We start from the raw sequence: 21,865 nt of genomic DNA, 5'->3' as shown, positions 1-21,865 counted from the left end.
AATAACATTAAATAAATTACTATCCTTCACGCGACTGTTTTCAATGTATCGTCGACGAAAATTTAATAAATATTCTAATTATAACCACAAATCGTAATCTCAAAAAAGAAAGTTTCGTCGGCGTACCTTGTAAAAACAGTATAAAATTTCCCGCTTTAGAGAAACCCTATTCATTGTCTAAATTACACAGAAATCCTCGTAAAGATAAGTCTGATCGATAAGTAGAACTGTAATAAATATTTTCGTCCAACTATATATACAAAATGATTCGCAACAAAATGTTATACTCCGCTCTTAGGATTCAAACGCGATCCAAATTCAGCGTTCGATCGATCATAAGACGTTCTTCCGTCGAACGACCCGTTTGCCTGTGAATTTCCAGCATCCGCTTCGTCGTTTTCGTACTCGTACTCGATTTCTGTATTTTCTTTCGGTTCGTCATTCTGTATCTCGGTATTGCTATAATCATTTTCATCCGGTACCATAATTCTCAATGGTCTTTTGTTGCTATACGGATTTTGTCGTTGACGTTGCTGTTGTTGTTGCTGTTGTCTGTCGTATTCTTTCTGCCGTTCCTCGTATTGTTGCAGCTGTTGTTCATGTTCTTTTTGTCGTTGTTTCTGCCGATTCTGAACTCGATCTTGATAATAATTCTGATCATAATGACCGTCGTCGTTGATTTGCTCGTTCGTTTTGTATTCTTCGTTCTTGTGATTAGGAGGCATAGTTTCATCGGTCTGTACATTTTCCTGCTGTTGTTGTTGTTGTTGTTGTTGCTTTCGCAATTGCCCTATCAATTGACTGTTAACGTTTCCAGCAGCTGCCAGAGCTGCTAATTTTTCTGCAGCCTCTCGATTAGGCAGCGTCGTGTAAAATTGCGTCGACATTGCATCGTTGTTAGCCACTTTGTTAAAGTACGTCGTCTGATCCTTTTGATTGTTGGTTTGCTCGTATTCGATGTTATTTTCCAATTGTTCGTTTCCATCGGCGATATAAGCGAGATCCTCGTTCTGTTGCAGGCCAGCGTTCTCTTCCTCGTTCAGAGGTGACTCCGGTTCTACGTTGTAATTCGTATTGACCCTGCCAGCAGCGTAATCTTGGTTGAATAAGACCTGCTGTTGTTGTTGCTCCTTGTTATCTTGCTCGTCGTAATTGAACGATTGCATCTGGGGCTGCGAGAAACCAGTCACGCCGGTAGGCTGGAAGAATTGACCGAGTTGCTGCTGAAGTATGTGTTGCTGAAGTTGTGGCTGTTGACCTGGAATCACGATCGTTTCGATTTATCTTGTTATCTGAACGACGCGCTTCGGCCAAATCGATGTACGATATAGATAAAGGATAGCGCGTGTGATAGCCTGTCAGATTTTCTATTTCTCTTTACTATACCATTCCTCGAGTTTTGAAAAAGAAGAGAACACTTTCTTCAACGTATTCTAATTTAATTTACGGTAACGCAAGATTTATGTTAACTATACATAAAACCTTTATTTCTCCATTTAATTGCTAGATATCAACGGAGAGGAAAAGAAACAAGATTTACTGGACTTTGGACTGTAAAAGTAACGCTAAAAAAGAGATATCGTGGATGAGAAGCATACCTGTTTGATATTGCTCTGGCATTTTTTGGGGAAAGCTGTTTAAGAGGTCGTAAAGCTGAGTGGCTGAGAGCGGAGGACCAGCTGGTGCCGGATGACCAACGTGTAGATCAGGAATTTGTTGATTTATGATGTAAGGAGTCTGAGCAGCGGTACCAGGGAAACCAACGTGAAGAGAACTGTGAAGATTCGTTTGCATAGGTAAGTTCGGCTGTCCGAGTTGAATGTTCGTTCCGATAAGACCTATATTCGAAGCTGGATGATTATTCAAGTAAACATCGTTCGTTTGCAAATCAGGATTCACTAATGTCGAAAGTGTTGCAAATTCCGGGGGCAAGAACGTTGGCAGAACAGTTTGATACTCTTTCTGACTGATATCGTTACTTTCGGTCACTTCGTACTGGTGTTGCACCGGTGTCGGACTGGTTACAGTCTTCTGGGGTGTCAAACTCGTGATAGTCGCAAGATCGAAATTAGGCAACAAGGAACCTACGAAGAGAACACGATTGAAAAAGAAAAAGTTAGAAGAGATAAAAATAAAATTAGCAGACAGACTTCGACATTATTTAATGTTATTTAAATACGATATTTAATGCTAGAATTTCAATCCACTCGTAGTACGTAAACTTAGAAATATACTAGATAAAGACTAATCAATATCGTTTCTAGTAATCGACAAAATGAAAAATTTTAGATTCATTCGTTTTGCCAAGTTTTCGGTTAGTGGATTTCCATTGTTTAACTGCTAAAACATTGAAGCTGAAAATAACGTAAACCAACCGTGTGGATTAACTTTGTAGGTAGGATCGGTTGGCTGTTGACGTCGAGACGTCTCGTCTGTATTCGCTTCGTTATTAAAAGGCTTGTCCATGGGACTGAGATTCGGTGCAGGAATTGTATGAATCGGTCCTTTGTCGTCGTCGATGCCACCCCTGTGTGTCGGTGGTAGAACAGCGGCTTCCGGCCTGTACTCCGGGCTATATTCCGGCATTTTGTTCACGGCATGAAACTCCTTGACAGGTGGACGTTGCGGAAGAACCGCGTGATTATTTAGAGGAGCTCTTATCGGCATTTGATTCTTCCAAATGGTAGGTGGCACGTTGAACATCGGTGGTCTGCGAATTCTTGAATAAAAGAACAAATCGGAAAAAAGTCACGTTCGATGAAGTAACGAGGTGTTCGATGAAATTTCCGACATTCACCTATAATTAGGCGGTTTCTGGGACATTCGTTTGGGCGGGAAGTTTCCATTTATGTGCATCGTGTTGCCCACGGAGATTCTATGGGCGATCGGCCATGATTTCTTGAACATCAGTTTAGGAGGCTGCGGAGGCGATAACTGGGGCCTTCTGATCTTGTACCTGGCTTCGACAAGGCAGACACACACGACCAACAAACAGCACAGCCAATTTGTCGTCTGGAATTTGGTTAACAGAGCGCACCCGTTATATGTATTTCATGGGAAACAAAAAATTGGCAGTCGACCAGTTGTCATCGTAAAAGGTAAGTGGGTCTTCTTCTCTTATCAATATTTATCATCTATATCCTCTATTCTACGGAGGCTTTCGTTAAAGAAATTCAACGTTCCATTTAATTTTCATGTACGTAGGTCATATGGATTTTTGCTGTTTCAAGCGTTCGTAAGATATTATTTTGGAGAATTTATTAGGATCGGGAAAGCGGACGCGTTAAAACCGGAAGTCCAGGCCACTCTTACGGTATTCGCATATCAACACGTGCACTTAGTTTCATTCTTCGCGGTTATGGTACGGGTAGAGTCAACGCGTGCGATGTAATACGAGCCAGTGATCCTCAAATATTCTTCGATAAAAGACGACAATATTTCTTCATTTTCTTTAATTACCAGGTATATTAGAGCGAGCGATTAGCATGTCGTTGAAACGAATCTAATACAGCAACAGCAATATGAAAAGTAATTTAAGCAGGTTCAATTCTATGCGTCAATTGGAGCTACGGCGAGAAAGGAAACCGTGTGTTTCGATTACGATTCCACGGCGATACAATTGAATCGTTCACTGAAATACGTTTCAAAGCAAGTGCTTTGGTATTCAACGCCATCCGCTCAACTTGTTACGTCGAGCGTCGATTTGAACGGTCGTAACAATGACCGTGACAATGGTATCGTTAACCGATTACATCTATAGTTTGAGAGACGCTGGCACCGGCAATGAAACCGAAGAGAGAAGTGCCGCGAGTTGTTAGCGGACAAAGTGGGACGGTGTGCCACATCGACGTAGGAAAAGCGAGGGTAGTAAGAAGCTAAGAGAGGAGCGAGGTCGAAAAGAAAATAGCCGAGCATGGAAACGACGATGGTCCGGCTCGAATGGATTAGAAACGACGATGGTGGATGCAACCTGTTGCATCGCGACGATTATACTTCGTTTTCGCTCGACTCGCGTTTCCGCTTGCCAAGCGCGCGTTATCGATGATGGAAGAAGATTCCACGTGAAAGGTTGAACACTCGCCGGACATACTCCTGTCTTTGTTCTTAACATCTGATTTATAAGGTTAACCGATAAATAGGAATCCACGAAGTAGTTTAATTCGGTGAATGATTGACGATACTCCTGTCAGGATATTGCAATAAAATAAAAATTCAGAGAGCTTAATTTTACACGCATTAATAATATTTAGAACGTGGTTGGTTCGTAGTTTTTGTATAATTAGACGTCTTCTATATCTCGCGGTACTTTTTCAAAAGGAGAGGAGGGAAACGTTTTCTCGAAGATGAAGGAAGAAACGTATGGCTATTTCCCGTTAATGATAATAATCAGACATCGACCGAGTATCCTTTTTTTGTCATATAACGGAACTAGTTTCTACGTTGGGTAGACAGGCCTATTAACTTGATTTTTCAATCGTAGCGTAGTTACAGGCGCATACCTGTATATTCGTCCATCGTAATACAATGTGAAGGATACCGTGACATAACTAATGCTAGTGAAATTGGCAAAATTGTATAGCAATGGGAAGAGTTCTAGTTAATCGAAGAAAATTAATTCAACTGTACGAAGGAAAATTGTTAAAGTGAATTATACGCTGATATATACGTTTCGCGAATAAGAGATTATTCGACGACAGAATTCGTACGTATAAAATACTCGTGTCTTATTTAATTACTATACTAGAGAATTATTTATTTTAACGTTAGAAGATTTTAGAATTATTTCATTATTAGCTCGCGTTTCTTACAAACTCGAACAATATAATACATATAATACAATATAATACATATAAAACAATATAATACATATAATACAAGTTCATTTTTACAAAAGTTCCCATGCGAAAGTTAGGATAATCGTTAAGAAGAGTCTAATCTATATTTTCGTAATTTCAATCACAATCAGAAATGTCGATAAATCTCTCGAATTACAGAAGATTCGGTGTACACGTAAACCACGCTCGACTTCGATCAATGGAAGTTACGTTGTTTTCCACAAAACCATCGAATCGTACGAAAATCGCTGTGTAGATTTTGTTGCTGTTAATCCGAAGATGAAGTTTCCTCAAGAACGAGGTACTAGACAAAATATTGGTAAACAATAACGATGCTAAAAAGCCTGACGTCTTACCTTCATTGTTTCGCCTTCCGAGCAAGAAGTTCCCCGAACGAAGAAATGACAATTTTCAGATTTATCACCTGTGCAACTTGGCGTTCTCACTGGAAGGAAAAGACGGGAAAACGATAAAAAATATGACAAGAATGTGCCGGAAGTTACGGCCACAAATAATCGAACACGAGTTAACGCGCGCGATGATTGGACATTGAGGGAGCACTGTGTGTTCTGCACGCAATTAGGTCATTGTCCTTCATTTATACTCGCAACCGGCGAACGTATCATCGAAGGCCGAAACGCTGTGCCTCCTACCTTACTCTGACGGATAACAGCTGCTTCGAAATGCGGAACGTAACCGGGAAAAGTCATGGGTTCCACGAAATTCACAAGAATTCCCAATTCTGCGTTTGTTCGTTCTGCATGTGCAACGGAAGCGAATCTCAGTTAATCGTATCACGTAAGTAAATATCTTTTCATCTATAATCGTTCCTACAACGTTTTCCCAACTAACTGAGTCTACGACTGTGTTAAAGTAACGAAAACATGCTGAATATTTTACATTTTAATCCTTTTTAATTTTCTAAAGGAAATTATTTCCTGTTCTGCTCGTGTTTTACTTAACCGTTCTTCGACTCTGCTCGTTTCTAGATCTTCGTAGACCGTACGCTTCGATTCTGCAAAACTTTCCCGAATTAAATAATTCATGCTTCAGCCACCTGTTCTTCTCTGAAACTCTGACATTTTCGATATATTTCTCGCTCTCTTTCATCTTACGTTCCTTTCTCCCGTGTTTCTTCCGACACGAAGAACTAAAGCGATACGCAGTCAACGTCTCTCCGAAACGGTACTTCGTTGAAGCCGCTTTTAGAAAAGAAAGAAAGAAGAAAATGAACATACCGAACGGAGAATCTTCGTCTCCATTCAATTCTACGCCAATCAATTTGCAACAATAGTTTGTTAAACATTGAGATTCCTACAGATAGCTGGAATTGTACGCTCGTCTCGATCATTTGTCAGGTATGTGTTTAAACGTTTACACAGAGAACGAGATGGGACGTTTCAATGGCAGATTGTATTTTATTAAATCTACTACGATGGATGGAAGAAGAATCCGATGGCAGGAAAGTCGATTTACGAGTGTACCAGGGGCCCTTTGCGAGTCGGCAGATGGGCAGAGTGATCGAAGACCGGTTAAACGCCGTTTCTCTCCATATCCTGCTACTGGATTCCCTCGTGAGGATACACCTGTGTGCGTGGATACGCGCGGACCAACGTGTGTGATCCAGTGACCCACTATATTCATCGGTGCTACGTGAGTTTATGACTAAAATTATGCGACCGTGCCATTCAATCTTTTTCACGACTAACTGGAAACTTTTGCATTGCTTTGGGCATTTGCGTGCCATTTCTTTGGTCGCGTAACAACGACACAGTCGCTACAACGGATCTTTGCGTAAAAATCATAAATCTTTGAACTTGTGGCATTTCGATATTTTTGTTTAATACTTCGGTTCTGTTCCACGTGATCGTTTTTCTTTTTCTTTTCTCGTTTTCTTTTCTATATTTACTTCTGAAATCATAGAAATATAATACGAAGATATTTCGTTCCTCGATGTGATTTATTGATAATGAAAAAATATGTTAGGCAGTTTCGAGTGTTTTGTCAGTCGAGCGAGCGATCAGAATAAAAACGTAACAGGCATTGACGTTTTACAGCGATGTTTCAGCCGTTCGATATCTTTCAGCAATGTATTTGGAAAGAACTGGTGTTATTCAGGATTGAAGGTTCATTGCACTCGATAGGAAACATTGATGAAAGGAGATCGAGGCTCGATGTTGGTTCAGACGTTTTATTTCCTCATTGTCGTTCGTTGCTCCTCGTATTCGTTTGCACGTGATAATGTGAGAATAAAGTAACGCACCTTCCAACACAGTATCGGTACGTATCGATTAATCATAAGAATAATGTTCCTTTTAATAAACAAATATTACGAACGAAATTGAAGAAGAGGGAATTAAGATAAAATTAGTTTATTAAATTATCAACGATAACAATAGCGAATAATAAAAGTCAAAGGATAACAATAACAACAAATATTTATTCAAACTCGATGGTTCACTTGCGAAACTGTATATACACCATAAAAGACTAATTAAAATAAGGCCAAGTCGTAGAGAGCGTAATAAAAATACTACGATGCCTATAATTACTAATTCTAACGAGTGTTAGGAGAAAAGGAAGGGAGAATAAAGTAGTTAATCGTATTATTATGGCCTCCTTCGCTGCATGAAAATCGGCATCAGCGTTACTCGAGCTACATTTGCATTTATACGCATAATGAATCCTTATAAACTTTCATACAGCACGCTCGCCTTCTTAACGATCGGCAATCAACGAAAACCAGATGCAACGGTCGTATTTATCACGGCGATCATGCGAAAAGAGCGAACATCGTACGGCTCATTGCCGATTCAACGCGTATCACAAGATAAAATCAACAATAAAGTACGAGTAACTATAAAGTTAACTCGACTGTTGTCCATAATTGTCCCCCGTTCGTTGTTCCTTCATTTGCATGTCGGACAGCTTTCTTTTTTCTACGATGATTCCGTGAGGATTCGTCTTCGAATAACTTCGATCGAATCCATGAAATTTCTAGGTTTTCTTTTACGACAATAACGAGGCGAAAGCCGAAACTCGGACGAACACGCTCACACACGCGCCAACACACGTACGCATACATATTCGTATGTAGGTAAATTGTCTCTAACTAACATTCCTCCTTCCTGGATCGGTCCTTCGTGAAAAATTTTACGAATTTTCCTCGGCGATATTACGTACACTGAATTTCCTTGCACTCGCTATAGTTTTCAATTCCAACGCGAATGCCTGGCTTCTTTAGCATCTGTGATATCTTTCGAATCCATTGACGACCGGGTAGTACGAATAGGAGTAGACCACTGTAACAGAAAGTATCGCAAGGAAATTATAATTATATTTGCAAATTATGAAATATAAAAATAGCATTTTTGACTGTAGAAGGCGAACTGGAGAAAAAGCGATAGAACTATTCAGGATAACGCAAGAGCCAGGTTCTCTGGATGCTGAGTATCACGCAGAGCTTCCGTAGGTCCGAGTAACGAAACGAGGAGTAGAATATGGACGATAAGGTAGACTATAGGTGACGCAAGATACACGTAGCTCGCTTCCAATTAGCTACTATACTTACAGCTGCTATTCATCACAGTAATCGAATCTTTGCCTCGTGTATGTTCTTAGATATATGAGGAATTAAACAGGACACAGAAGACGTGGCGAAGTCTCGATAAGTCGCGAAGGAAAATTAGAAAAATCACTACGCCTACGATCGAACGACTGAGAACTCGCAGACTCCGATCTCTCGTCAGCTGCTGCATGATCGGAGAACCCGGCACGAACCATCTCAGCAACGTCAGATCCTGGTGAGATCGCTTCGCGTGAAACTTCGCGTGCCCAGTAAACACACGATGGAGGATATTCACGAGGTCTAACGCGATTCCAATTACCTGCGACTATTCTTCGGCTCTAGCCTCGTTGCAGTCTCATACGTTGCGCGATCTCGCTGACGGATCTTCTCCTCTGCGAGCTGCTTCTTCTTCGATACAAGCCATGAAGATTGAAATTAGCGTACGGCTGAAGCAATCCCTGATTTTGCCAATACGGCGACGAGATATGCGGATTCCACAGTGGTATCTTCAATGGTCCTTGCAGCGGATAAGAGTACGGCAGCAATGGCAAATTCTGCAAGTTCGTATGCGGCTGCAACTTGGGCAACTCCGCGGATATTTTAATCGATTCTATTTTCTGTGGGTCTGTGTCGATCGACAAGCTCGAGTACATGGACAGATCGTTGCCGTTCGTATCTCCGTTTAAAATCTGCAAGTTGCCTTTATCTGGAAGAGAGTATTGAATGTGTATGGGTGGATATTCGACGCTCTGTTGAATAGACAGCGAACCGTGATGGTTCGACGGCGAACCAGAAGCAAGAGAAGTGTAGTCGAGTCCTTTAACGTGATCGTAGCCGGACAACGGCGGTACTGAATTTGAATTCACGTTGTGATCGCCTTGATTAAAATTTTGATAGCTGTTTGCATTTCCTAACACGGTGTTTTCGATGTCTTCGTGGGGCAGTTCCGGTGGTGGACCGTAGTAATTGTCTTCCGAGTGTGCTACCGCAGGTTTTTCAGCGTCCAAGTCCACTGTGTGGTGATCGTAACCGTAATCGTCCGGTTTCGTTGGTTTCACGATTAGAAGGCCCGCCTGGGCAACTGTAAATGTAACGTCTGTCAGTCTTGTCTGAACGATAATCCTTCGTTTCATGAAGTTATGATAAATTCGTTAGATTCTTATCAACAAACCGTCGAATATTAGATACTCTTAACCACATTCCATTGTATTAATAATCGCTACTTTTAAGCGTTAATAAGTACCTTTTGTTTTATCGATAAACGTTCGTTTTGCGCTTTCTCTTAATCGAAGTTCATGAAACGAAAAGTTAATCCGTTTAGTTGTTACTATGTAGTCGATCGTATGTACAAGTGTATTAGTAGGCACACTTTCTGTACAACTTTATCGATTTATAAGCTCGATCACTTTGTGATAAATCATTTTATCGACGTATTAAATCGTCAGTCAACGAATAAATTCGCACATCTCGATTAGTCCTGCGATTAGTCCTACATACAATCCTGCTAGTTACATACACACACAGTAGAACAGCCTAACCATGAAAAGCATAATTTTGCTCGCATGACATCATGACACTTGAAATAAAGTCCAGATATGCCAGATAGTTTTGGTCTTCCCATGCTAGAAAATGACTAGAAAGCGTAAATTACAAAGAGCTAGTACCGTTTAGAAATGGATGAAACAGAAACCGGTGAGAATACAGTACTCTATTATAATATTCCAGGATTAATACAACTTGTTTAAATACAAACTGCCAAACCTGTTTCGCACAAGCATCCTATCGAAAGGATCGATGATCTTGTTGGGAGAAAGTCGTGTTAACGGTGTGATATATCGAAAGGTTCAGAGCGAAAGTAGATTAACTTGGAATTTTGAAGATCACCGGAGAAAGAATCGTTCTCACGGAAGAGGCTAATTATTACGGGTGTCTCAAAGAGACCGTAGTCGTAGAAACGTGACACGTAGTAAAGAAGCATGTTACGATTGAGGAAGAATTCACAGTGGTGGGACCTGTGTTTAAAGCGCCGAATATGTACAGGGTGTTCCCGATTTAAATGTCAAGCTTTCGCGAGCGTGTAGGGTATCGATAAACTAGGAAAGAAGAAGCAAAAATACTTTCGTTCTTTCGTTTATTTATTTGTTTATTCGCGTTATATACAAGTGAGCGTAAATAAATAATTTTGAAACGGAAAACTTCTTCGTTTCTCTGCCGAGATTTTGTCAAAAAAAAAAAAAAAAAAGAACGGAGCAAAAACGAGCAAGTGTTGAATCGAATTGATGAAATTGAAATTGTGAACACCCTGTATAACGAACGGCTGCGGAATTCAACATACCACTACGGGAATTCTTCCGCAGCCCGTCTCTCTTCTTCGCTTTCCTCGTGCTCGTACACGGAGGAAAGTTCCGCAGATTAGGATCTCATTTGAAAGCGAAGATCGCTCTTACTTTCTTTATTCCAAAACGCGTAACAGTGTTCTCCAGAGATTCTACGCCTCTCACCGAATTCTTTTTACAAGCATACAAGAACACCCTTACATATATAACGTACGTGTGTATATACATGGAGCGTATCATACGTTCGAATCAAGAATATAAGCGCATTTCGAGTTAACGAGTTAACGTTGCTATGTGGAATCGCAAATTGCATTACGATCAAATGCAATGCCTTTGCAAATGAAACTTTAGAAAAGTAAGAGGTTATTAGTGTATTAGTGTCGATGCTGCGGTGTTAATAACGCGTTTCAATGATCGTTATTCACATCGAGAAACCTTACCATCCGAGGATGAATCATAATTTCCGTTTTCCTGATACTCGTCATGAGGTTCGCCATATTCCTCGATACTGGGCGGTGGTCCGTCGTAACTTTCTTCGTGACCTGTTCCGTTTCATTCCACTTTTAATTTCCAATTATCCTTAAGCTGATGTGTATATTAAATGAAAGTAATTTCACGACTTTTGGTAGCGAACTGCTCCGTAAATTATATATATATATATATACAGGGTGGTTAGTAACTGGTGGTACAAGCGGAAAGGGGGTGATACTACGCGAAAAAAGAAGTCGAAAATATAGAATACAAATTTTTCGTTTGAGGCTTTGTTTTCGAGAAAATCGACTTTGAATTTTCGCTCGGTACGCGTGCACTTTATCACGTCTCGTTATAACGGATCTCACTGTAGATCGTTGTCTCGATGGAAAAATTAAAAAAAAAAATTTTTATTCTATATTTTCGACTTCTTTGTCACTACAGTCACCCTGTATATATAATATTATTAAACTGTATATCGCAAGTCAGAGACAGACAGAAAATTATTCGTTATCTGTGTGTTATTGATCATCAAGTTACCAACACGAGAATGTTACACGTTAAGCGATGAGAGTTTAAATTAGAGAAACACTCACCACCTTCCGGAGGATGATCGTACAAGTATGCAGGATGAGGCTGAGGAGGATGCACGGCACTCTTGACGATATTACGACCCAAGGTCGTGATAGCATCCCCGGTTTTAGTGATAATTTTGCTCTTGGCCGCGACAAGGTAAGCGCCCCCTTTCAGTAGCTGACCTTTCAAAGCAATCACACCGCCACTTACGGCTTTTACGGCTTGCATTAACGTGGTAATGATCGCCTTTTTGAAGTCCCACATGTCGAACGCCTTATCGTTGTACTATCATAGAAAAATTCCATTAACAAGGCACGTGTTGCGCAAATTAATCGAGATGCGATTTAATCTGTACTTTATTGAGTATTATATATTGCACGATACAGCTGGGATTATTATAAGAATGCCTCTATATTAATATAAGAACTATGCATACTATGGTAACGCGAACTATCTGTGTCACATTATTCACACAACCGATGTTCCTTGTTCCATGTCCTATTTAATATATAAAAAATGCGCGCTCCAACATTTTCAAATTACAATTCGACGTTCTTTGGAGATTCGGATGATTTCTTTAATCGTTGCTTCTATGTTGCAAATCAGATTCAATCACGACAGGTTCGAACGATCGGCGATGACATGTTACGGTCGACCTGTTTCACTCAACGTCGATTACACGAACATCGTAATTTCACGATGGAAATTACAAATTTCTATGCGGCCTGGTATTCGTGAATCGACTAATTGTAAAATAGTGTTGCGCTCATTTGTAACAAACTTTTGTAGATCGTATAAAAAGAATGAAAGTTTCGCGATACCCATTATATACTCGGAAGAATTTCATTCGACAACGATTCGTAATTGACACGTTTCCTATTTCCATCGTGAAATTCTTTCAGCGTGAAATATTTTCTACGATTAGCTAAGGGGCGTGCGAAGACAAGAGCCAGCTAAAGATTTCCCTCCTTAATTGCAACCTGAACGACCCACATAATGATTCCTTTTTCGTGCAGCTAATGTATCGATATAATCGTTTGTACTAATGTTTCTACATCTGTCATTCTATTCTACTTCGTTTTCGCCAAAAAACGACTGAGCGTTTGATTATAGCTCACGGGTTCGTTTAAAGAAAGCTCCATAGATTTCGGAATTTCTTTCCTTCTTTTTTCCGTCAAATCAAACCGTTGTCATATCGAAACACAAACGAACTTTCTACGCAGATGAATTCACTTTCACCTGAAGCTAATTACGTAAAATTCGCTATAAAGGCCTTCATAATCTCGTTTCCAAATACCAGCATTGCTGATATCCGCTCGTTTCGTTATGCGCATACATCAACTTCCGCCAGCATGTAATTCGTTTGGAATTTTTCACGAACGAAGCATATAGAACAGAAAACTCCATTTTCATTGCTCGCCAATGTGTGGCAATCGACACCGATCCATCTCATACAAAATTAATTGCGATCGCGTATCTCAATCGAACCCGCTCGTTCTAATTTTAACTTGCCAATGTCTATATAGTTACCGAGTAAACTTGTCCATATTCTGGTTTCGGCTTTGGTTTATCGTCGCTCGACGACGAACTCGACTGGGCACTCGTCTGGGAACTCTGCGCCGAGATCGAGGAAGATCCTTTCGAAGCGCTGCTGGATGCGCTTACGAGGCCACTGATTATACCTTTGGCTATGCCACCGATCAGGCTGCCAGATCCTTTTAGAATCGATCCAGAATCAGATCCAGATCCAGACGATTCTGAATTCCCTTCATCGTGCTCTCCGTAGGTATTATGTCCGTATCCTGTGTACTCGTGCGTGTATCCGTCTGGTGGCGATTCGTATCCATCACGGTCGTATATCTCGCGTTTTGATCCTGATCGCTTTATCCTATCTTGCATGAACGCCATGTATTTCTGGTTTGCCAGCATCTCGATCATAGCTCGATTCCCGCCAACTCGATCTATGACGTCTCTCTGTAGATTTTCTGGAAGAAGTCGATAGATCTCCAAGATTTGTTGGTCGCTGAGTTTGTTAATTGCCGGATCGTTGGCCGCATTTTCCAGCATCTGCCACTGTTCGTCCATTGTTCCTTGATCTGTCGATGTTCTTCGATAGGGGGCTAATCGCTCGAGTTGCGCTGATGCACGTGCTCGCAACGCTTTTTCGTTCGAGTCTGTGCTTTCCGATAGAACGACGACGATCGAACAGCCGAGAGTGAACAGCCACAGTAACTGAAATTCATTGGAACGTGATTATCGATATTGTTTTATCGTTTTTAACTCATTCGAAGCCGATGGCCATTCGAGTCGATCGTTTATCCTTTTGGAAACGAATTTTCAGCGTTGCTGATACATACGGTGGTTGCCATAAGCATTTGCGCACTACCGTATTTAGGAAACAAGTTTCGAATGAGTTAAAAGACAATTAGAACGCACGAAGGATATTTGGGATTGCACTTGCTGTACTTGTTTGAAGATATTTGGACGGTATATTGGATCAATGGTATATGCAATGCCTAACAGGGCATCGCAGCGTAACATGTTAGTAAGTTTATAAATCAGTGAAACATGTAGCATTGGAACGTGAATGCGACAAGTAGAGCGGCTCTTGGTGAAAGTCATACGAAGACGCGTGTCTTAGCTATGTCTATGTATGTGATTGCAGCGACGATCAACGATCTTGACAGAATTACTGGTTTCGCAAACTGTATCGAGAGAAAAAGAAACTAAGAAATTGACGACAAGTGTTGTCAATCAAATGCATGAAAAACCTCGATACAGATCGAAAGTCGATCTTCGATCGTTTGTCTGTTCCAGAAGTTCCAATCTAAAAGTTCCAATTGAGCTTCGCGCCTCTCGAATTTTTACCAAGTTTCACAGTAATTGTTTTTTTAATAGCCTATGCTCTGATTTTTTTAAAAAATAGCCTAAAGATTTTTCAAGAATTTTTCTTTCTTATATTTCGAATAAAATAAGATAAATAGTCCCGTACGATCATAAATTGCAAGCAAAACGAACTCACGCTCGTTGCAGAGATTCAGTAGAAATCTCCAGCGATCTACATTCCTCATTCGCTTGCGAAAATCGAATAAACAAATGCTCAACTGCTATTTGAAAATAAAAATTCCAGTTTGCAGAATCATTTTCGTCTACGTTCAACTGCGCCATCCTTTTCTTGGATAAATAACGTTGCAAGTTTCGCTAAAAATTGTAGAAACATCGACTCGCGTTTCAAACTCACGTTTCCCTCCAAAATAAATTCTTTAGCCCATTAAGAAGAACCGGTGTTTTGAACATTTCAATCGAGCCACAAATGCAATGGAAATACATTTTTTTTACAATTCTGTAACGACTCGTGCCGAGGTGATAAATCCGGAGAAACACCGTGAAACTTATTTCCGTATTTTTGGCCTAACCACTCGAAGTGAATGTGAATTATCTCAGCCGGACGAAAGTGATCAAAGTGTCCTTGTCCTTGCACTCGGTGGTGCCAACGTTTGACCTAGTTACCATACGCTCCAGCTTGCATTACTCTCGACACGATTTCTAAAAAGCGTCTAGCGAGCCGGTATATCATAAAAACGTCACCCTGGGCACCAAGATCCGATTCCTTGGAAAGAAAGGTACCTGTCCGGTCGAAGAATCTGCATATCGCGAAAATCATGTCCTGTTATACCTGTTATATCGATAGAAAGGAATACTTCGCCACGATCTTTCGTCATCCATTTTAACTTTCTTCGCACTGTCGCGATGGACCCACTCGTATCTCGTGGGATCCGCCATAACTTTCATATTTTTGTTATTTTTATTTTCCAACTGAATACTTAAGGATTTTTTTATGTTCGTTTGTTTAACAGCGAGAAACGTTTTCTTCGTCGGAAGAAAGTTCGTAGAGTGTCGTTTATGGAATGGAAAATTTGAGGCGGAAAGATCGTACGTACGAAAAATCGAATGGAATACTTTCGCAGAAAGGATAATACGAAGGAAAACGCAAGACGATATTTCGTATTGTGTTGAGAGAGATAGTTTTAGTTATCAAACGAATAAACGCGATTCCTCACGGGTAAGCGACCGCTTGTTAATGACAATGATCGTCGCGTTTCTTCACACTTTTACCTTCTAAACATCGCGAGATCGAACGCGCGGCAACAAAATGCAATTTTTTACGTTGCTGTGTGTACATCTCGGGAAGAACATATCCATGAATAGCAACAAATATCCTTTACTTTCACATGGATTTTAATCGCAACGCCTCGACCCTCGACCGCGCCACAGGAAGCGAAACCGCAAAGAGATCGCCTTATAGAACGATCTTATAAATGGAATTTCAGACTGCAGTAACATCGATCTTATCAAGAGGAAATTTTGAGAACAATGGAAGTCCATTGGGTTCGGAGTCCTGGACTCATTGGAGCATAAACAGTATTCGTACGTATAACTAGTCCTTCTTCTTTAAACGACTTTTCGTTCACGTAATGATAGAAGTTCAACGTCCAGATAATCAGATTCAATCGGTCTGAAGAACATATTTAATTCAGGCATCGATTAAGATTTCTTTGCTAAAGTAGAATTCGTATAAATGGAATTTCCTCGTGGTGAATTTTGAAATTGATAAGTATAATTAATTCGCACAAATGTAAATTCTATTTCAAGATTTCTGAGGTCTTCTTCTTGACAAGGTCGGTACGGGCCCGTTAATCGGTTCGAACAAGAAAGGGAAGAGTAAGATTTCGATAGGAAAATGAGCACTTCACATATGAACCGAAAGAAATTCGGTACACAATGATCTTGAGACGCGTACCTTCATCGTTGACTTTCACGGTAGATCGGTAAAAGGATCACGGCACTCTCACTGAACTCACTGGCCATCGCCATCGAGTATTTCCTCTCTTTATACCGACTCCCACCTTGTTAGCTTTTACAGGAGAGCGTTGCCTACCACGAGAATGTTTTTCTTCTTTCCAAAATTTGGAAGCGAATCTCTTTTCCTTTCGTTTGTAAGAAGGTTAAGCCGATTCATCAAGATCAGCAGATCCGTATCTGGTGAAATTTTCTAATCCTCAGACATCAATTTTCCATTAAGTTCTTGCTTCCAATTGTTCTCGTTAATGCTGCAACTATTTCGATTATCTCTGTGATTTACATTAATAGCAGTAGTAATAAATATAATATCAGTATTTATGTAAATTCAGTTTTAAATATATTGCACAGCAAAGATCGGAGGAGGTAAATATGAAGCTTCGTCTTATAAAATAATTATCTTTTCAAAGTTAAGACATTGTTTGGCTTTATTTAGAAACTGAGAATTAGAATTAGAACTTCTACAGATATTGCTAATTATCAATTATTCTATAGAGTTTCCATCGGATAGGATAATTCTATTTAAAGCTATTCGTCGTGTCTGCGCTTCGTCGTCATCCTGTGTCTTCCGTGAGTTTGCCCTGCACTTTGGAAATTTGCCAATCGTGTCAATGGTTTACTTTCTTCCGTTGCACTCAGACGAGAGACGATGCGTCCAAAATTCATAGCCTATCATGCACGTTGTATTATGCTGAAATACGATTCGGGAAGCGTAACGGGGAACCTTGGAGGAGAGGAAGAAGCGAACGCGCCTTCCTTTTCCTATTCAAGTTCCTCAGTCGAAGCACGCTAATGAAAGCGATTTCAGTGAAATGCAGGTACATCCCTCGGAATAATGAATAGCGCGATTTTCATCGGGCCGCTCATTGGTTTTCATATTTTCCCTGTTCCTGCTTCGCTCTACGTGAACAACATAATCGGCTACTTAAGCAATGACGTAACTAGAACCTCGTTAAACTTACGTTGATACGTATTCGATGGGAAACTCGACTATGAAGAATAGAAAAGAATAGAAAATGATTTATATTTTAATGACATTTAATATTTCGTGATGTAGCGGAATATATAGAAATCTTCAAACGATGAATTTTCAACTACGTAATAGCTATACAGATAATTGTAATAATAAATATCTATCCATAGAAGAAATCTATATGATATGGTATAAGAATTATCGATTTCTAGTCTAATGCACCGAGTTGAACTCCGAACTGAATATGCCGAATAGAAAGCAAAGCAAATCGGCGGAATTCTACCATTATTTGTATCCGGTTACACGTATAGGTATTCACGATGAATGGTTATTCTTACGCAGTCGAAACACGAAAGTCATCTAATTCGTGGCAAGGTAATTCTGATGATTATATCGATCGACACAATTTGTTGCGCGTAATACGTTCTCGTGAATTTCTTTATTTTCTGAATTAATTTCACGAATAATTATCCTGCCGTGATACCTATATTTTCTATGTCACGTTTACGCACGGCTCGGTTACTTTGAATTATTATTAAGAATTATGACGAACGAATCGACTTTTATATCTACAGCCACGTACAAATTAAAATGGTCGTGTCTCTTTACGTAAGTACATGGTATGAGACAATTAGATAGAAGCACCTCGAGATAATGTCACGAGAGGAAACGATCTATCCTGAAGTGAGAGAAATCGTTGTACGTTGATGCAGCGGTATAAATATGAGGCGAGACGAAGAAGAATAAAAAAGGCTCGTGAAAGGTGAAGCGTTAGACTAGAATGTTCGCTAATGATAAAAATAGAGGTTCCAGTGAAATTATAATGTGTGCCGAATATGAGCATTAACTAGACAGAAAGTAGAATAAAATAAAAAATAGTTGCATCTGTCAATGTAGAAAGCTAAACATGTTGCTATGCAATCTGTGTTGATAAGTGGAGCTTCGATTGATAAAATATTTTTGCACTTTAATCGATATGCTCTTGTGATTCTAATGTATTGTGATGTTAGAAAAAGGCGAAATAAAATAAATACGACTTAACGTAGCCATAAAGGTCACATAAAGGCAATTTTATTGAATCGAGTAAGACGAGTATTTATTATAAGTGATCGCACTGGGTATTAATGCATCGTGTTTCGTTTATTAAAGTACATTACACGTGTTTTGTAATAAGAGAATGCAATATAAGTATAGGATGTATATCCATAATATTGATATTTAATATCACGTTTAATGTGGCCCTCATCATTTTAATCTCTTATGAGAATTAAATGAATGTAAAAATTTGTCAACTTTGAATTCGACGTGACAGCAACAATTTGCTGGGAATGCAAAGTAATCGTTGGTTATCGTACTATTGTCCGTCAATGACAAGAGTTGGCGATATATGAACTTCTGTTTGCACTTTGTATAGTATCCTTCGGCGAAACCATCGATCACTTTGCATGGTTGGCTCTCTTCCCTATTATTAAATTAAATTGAAATTTCAGAATAAATTTATTATCTTCGTATTTATCGTAAACCGAACAGAAGAGAAACTGATATAAAATGATACTTACAGGCATATCTCGATGCGTACAGCTTGCACCAAGTCTTCATGGTTTACGATATACTTCCATTCCAAATTTTTCGTTATTCCTAATTTAGGAAATACAAGTTGCTCCTACGGTAACCAAGAAAATCTTGATTTCAACATAATTATATCAATAACATTACATTATTGAAATATCGATCAAGTCGTTAATTTACCGTAGACAAACAAAGTGGTTTGTCCTCCAGTTCATTCTCGTATCCTGGTAATGGATCTATCTGTTAAACAAAAAAAAAAAAGGCTATATATAAAAGCGTGTGAATACCAATTAAAAAATATACCATTATCGTAATTAGCTAAAACTAAACTGCCAGCATGCTGAGTCGAGGCATAGTGTGAATTGCTTGTAATGTGTGAAATTTATCGGAAATGAGGTTCTTTTTGAGCATTACTATAGAGCATTTTATTATTCGATAGTACGGAACAAGGTGTGGCAGCTTGGAGAAAGCATGTAGATTTTGGGTGCGTGAAGGGGAAAACTGACATTTATTATACCAGTGAAGGGACATTTAAAAACTGGAAGGTTTGCAGAAAAATTGATACAAAAAGTCTGGGCGTGGAAGAAATACGGAAGGGAAAGCGGAAATTGTCGAATGGCCAAAAAGGATAGAAAAAGATAGAATTGAAGGAGAAACGAGCAAAGGGGGCAATGTGCAAAGCGTGAAATGCAAATAGTAGTCAATGAAATAGTTTAAGGTAGTTTTAAGGAACAAAAGTGCCTTACAGCAAACCAAAGACAGTTCTAGAATTGGAACATTCGATGCATCACCAAAGAAATAATTACGTAAGACAGATTCGGTAACAGTGTGCGATGAAGATAACGTACATCTTGTAATACATACGTGTACATGTATATATGTAACCAAGTGCAATTTCTATGCTAATAAACTGAAATGAATAGTAGTTTATTAACTACTACCAGATACGATTATTCGATGGTAATGTGAAAAGACGAAAAAAGTCGAAGAATTGTATGTATCCCGTGTCATAATATCCAATTACTAAGACAATGAATCCGATCGTGAAATTTACGAACATCATCTACGGTAGCATAATCTCGAAGATGGGGATTCTTTCTTAATTCCCTCGACACTATATCGGTTGGATAATACAATGTATTTTCGCAATAGGTTTTATCCTTGCAAATCGGAGCCAGTTTGTACACTGAAACATAGCTTCGTTAAAAAATAATTTCAGGAAAGATATTTATTTCGAATATGTAGTTTAAGTATATTACGTTGCGAATTATCACTTTGTGTCGTCTCGTATGTAGGAGAGGTCATTGAGAGAGGAAGTATAAGCTGCAAAAGGTTTTAAGTAATTATAATTTCCATAAAATAGCAGTTAAATAAAAAGAGATGATTCTACATTATCGTGTACATTAACAATGATGATATTCAGTATATGAATATCATCATTGAATCGTTCCTATGATTTTCTGTATCTGATAAGGAAATTATCGAAGAACCGAAGATATTATAGCGGTTCGGAAGAGTTTTAAATAAATTGAAATGATAAACTCCGACGTCTAATCTTATCTACGAATTTTGTAAATATGTACTTAATTTATTGAGCGAGATTCTTTGTTCGCTTTATAGTTTCGAGATTTGGTAATTATTATGAATATCATGGTAGAAGATCAGATTAATAATATTAAATTAAAGATATTTCCTTCGGAAGAACGTTTCAAAAAAATTATAATGATCTCACCAGTAAGAATCCAATTCGGTTTAGTAACATCTTCGAACGAAAAGGCGATTTAGAATTTTCGCACTAATAAATAATGGGAACTTTCTTTTGTTAAATAAGCAAATAAACTAAAAATTCAACTGGAAGCATACGGAAAACGGTTCCTTCTTTTAATGTTTTTTTCGGCTTTGGTAACGACTTGGCTTTATTCTATTTTTGAAAATTATAGATGTACTTTAGAATCGCTATCTGTGGTTTGAGTTAATTTTTCTAAAGAAATACATTTGCTTTCGTGGCTTTTCAACAACTGATCTCGTACTCACAGTTTTATATCAATATCCACGAGGAAAATAAGATTACGATCACTTTGTATACTTTATTAATTTTTTCTATTATACTTTCAATGATTTAACTAATAGATTAATAAATCAGTTAATAAATTAACAAAGTGTTTATTATCTCAAAATAGTTAATTTTATAATTTTACATTAGAATCTGTAAATAAACGTTACAATTGCCACTATATATTTCCGACAACATTGTGATGTACTTAGAAATCTCTTCTTAAAAAAAATAAATTTTCAATATGTAATTATGGTAATAATTTTATTATTTTAAATATTCATAAAAAGAAATATGTTGATATAAGGAATATAATAACAATATATTAAACAATTTTTGTCAATTATTCATAAAAGGAATCAATATACAGAGTGAATCAACTAACAGTTTAAATCAAGATATTGGCTGTATTGTATATTATAAATGATGTTATTAGTTTTCTTATAGATGGACACGTAAAGGTAATGTGTAGGTCAACTTAATTTTTTTAAATGGCTTTGATGACATTTTTTTAAATAGAATTATATTTTGTAATACACTAATGCAGCTTGAGATTCTCTATAAAAAATTATTGATCTACTTGTGTCGAAAAACTACTGGTTTAGTAGATATTTCAATTTCAAC

General features: G+C 38.6%; 3 protein-coding genes across 3 annotated transcripts; all 3 read right to left on the bottom strand.

The window, feature by feature from the left end:
* Positions 1-53: 53 nt before the first annotated feature.
* LOC138185136 (probable serine/threonine-protein kinase DDB_G0280133) lies at positions 54-3,036 on the bottom strand (the record flags this gene model as incomplete). Its single annotated transcript, XM_069123843.1, has 4 exons — positions 54-1,258; positions 1,599-2,084; positions 2,376-2,719; positions 2,798-3,036. Coding segments are annotated over 4 exons (2,046 nt in total), but the record flags the coding sequence as incomplete, so codon positions are not given.
* A 4,321-nt stretch (positions 3,037-7,357) lies between these two features.
* LOC138184786 (uncharacterized) lies at positions 7,358-16,643 on the bottom strand. The gene is made up of 6 exons (XM_069123082.1): positions 16,588-16,643; positions 13,317-14,018; positions 11,807-12,071; positions 11,180-11,281; positions 8,723-9,484; positions 7,358-8,137 (listed from the first exon to the last, which is right to left on the bottom strand). The coding sequence occupies exons 1-5, from the start codon at positions 16,591-16,593 to the stop codon at positions 8,742-8,744; spliced, it is 1,818 nt and encodes a 605-aa protein (XP_068979183.1). The 5' UTR covers positions 16,594-16,643; the 3' UTR covers positions 7,358-8,137; positions 8,723-8,741.
* A 1,958-nt stretch (positions 16,644-18,601) lies between these two features.
* On the bottom strand, positions 18,602-21,186 carry spz (Spaetzle domain-containing protein). The gene is made up of 6 exons (XM_069123649.1): positions 20,921-21,186; positions 20,448-20,511; positions 20,247-20,374; positions 19,369-19,428; positions 19,179-19,282; positions 18,602-19,081 (listed from the first exon to the last, which is right to left on the bottom strand). Exons 1-6 carry the CDS (start codon positions 20,948-20,950, stop codon positions 18,865-18,867), a joined length of 603 nt encoding a protein of 200 aa, XP_068979750.1. The 5' UTR covers positions 20,951-21,186; the 3' UTR covers positions 18,602-18,864.
* Positions 21,187-21,865: the final 679 nt, after the last annotated feature.

Source organism: Bombus flavifrons, chromosome 11 (assembly GCF_040668555.2).
Source record: "Bombus flavifrons isolate JBK064 chromosome 11, iyBomFlav1_principal, whole genome shotgun sequence".
Taxonomy (NCBI): Eukaryota; Metazoa; Arthropoda; class Insecta; order Hymenoptera; family Apidae; genus Bombus; species Bombus flavifrons.
Note: the sequence above shows the minus strand (reverse complement) of the source record. Positions and strands in the feature narration are given on the sequence as shown.

Excerpts from the sequence above, each read along its gene's own strand:
- LOC138184786 (XM_069123082.1), bottom strand. Across the intron at positions 11,282-11,806 it reads CGATCATCCTCCGGAAGGTG|GTCACGAAGAAAGTTACGAC; the intron begins GTGAGTGTTTCT and ends GAAACGGAACAG. Across the intron at positions 9,485-11,179 it reads TTATGATTCATCCTCGGATG|TTGCCCAGGCGGGCCTTCTA; the intron begins GTAAGGTTTCTC and ends TTACATTTACAG.
- spz (XM_069123649.1), bottom strand. The coding sequence starts at position 20,950 with ATGTTACTAAACCGAATTGGATTCTTACTG. Across the intron at positions 20,375-20,447 it reads ACAAAGTGATAATTCGCAAC|TGTACAAACTGGCTCCGATT; the intron begins GTAATATACTTA and ends GCTATGTTTCAG. Across the intron at positions 19,082-19,178 it reads GTACGCATCGAGATATGCCT|GGAAGAGAGCCAACCATGCA; the intron begins GTAAGTATCATT and ends ATTTAATAATAG.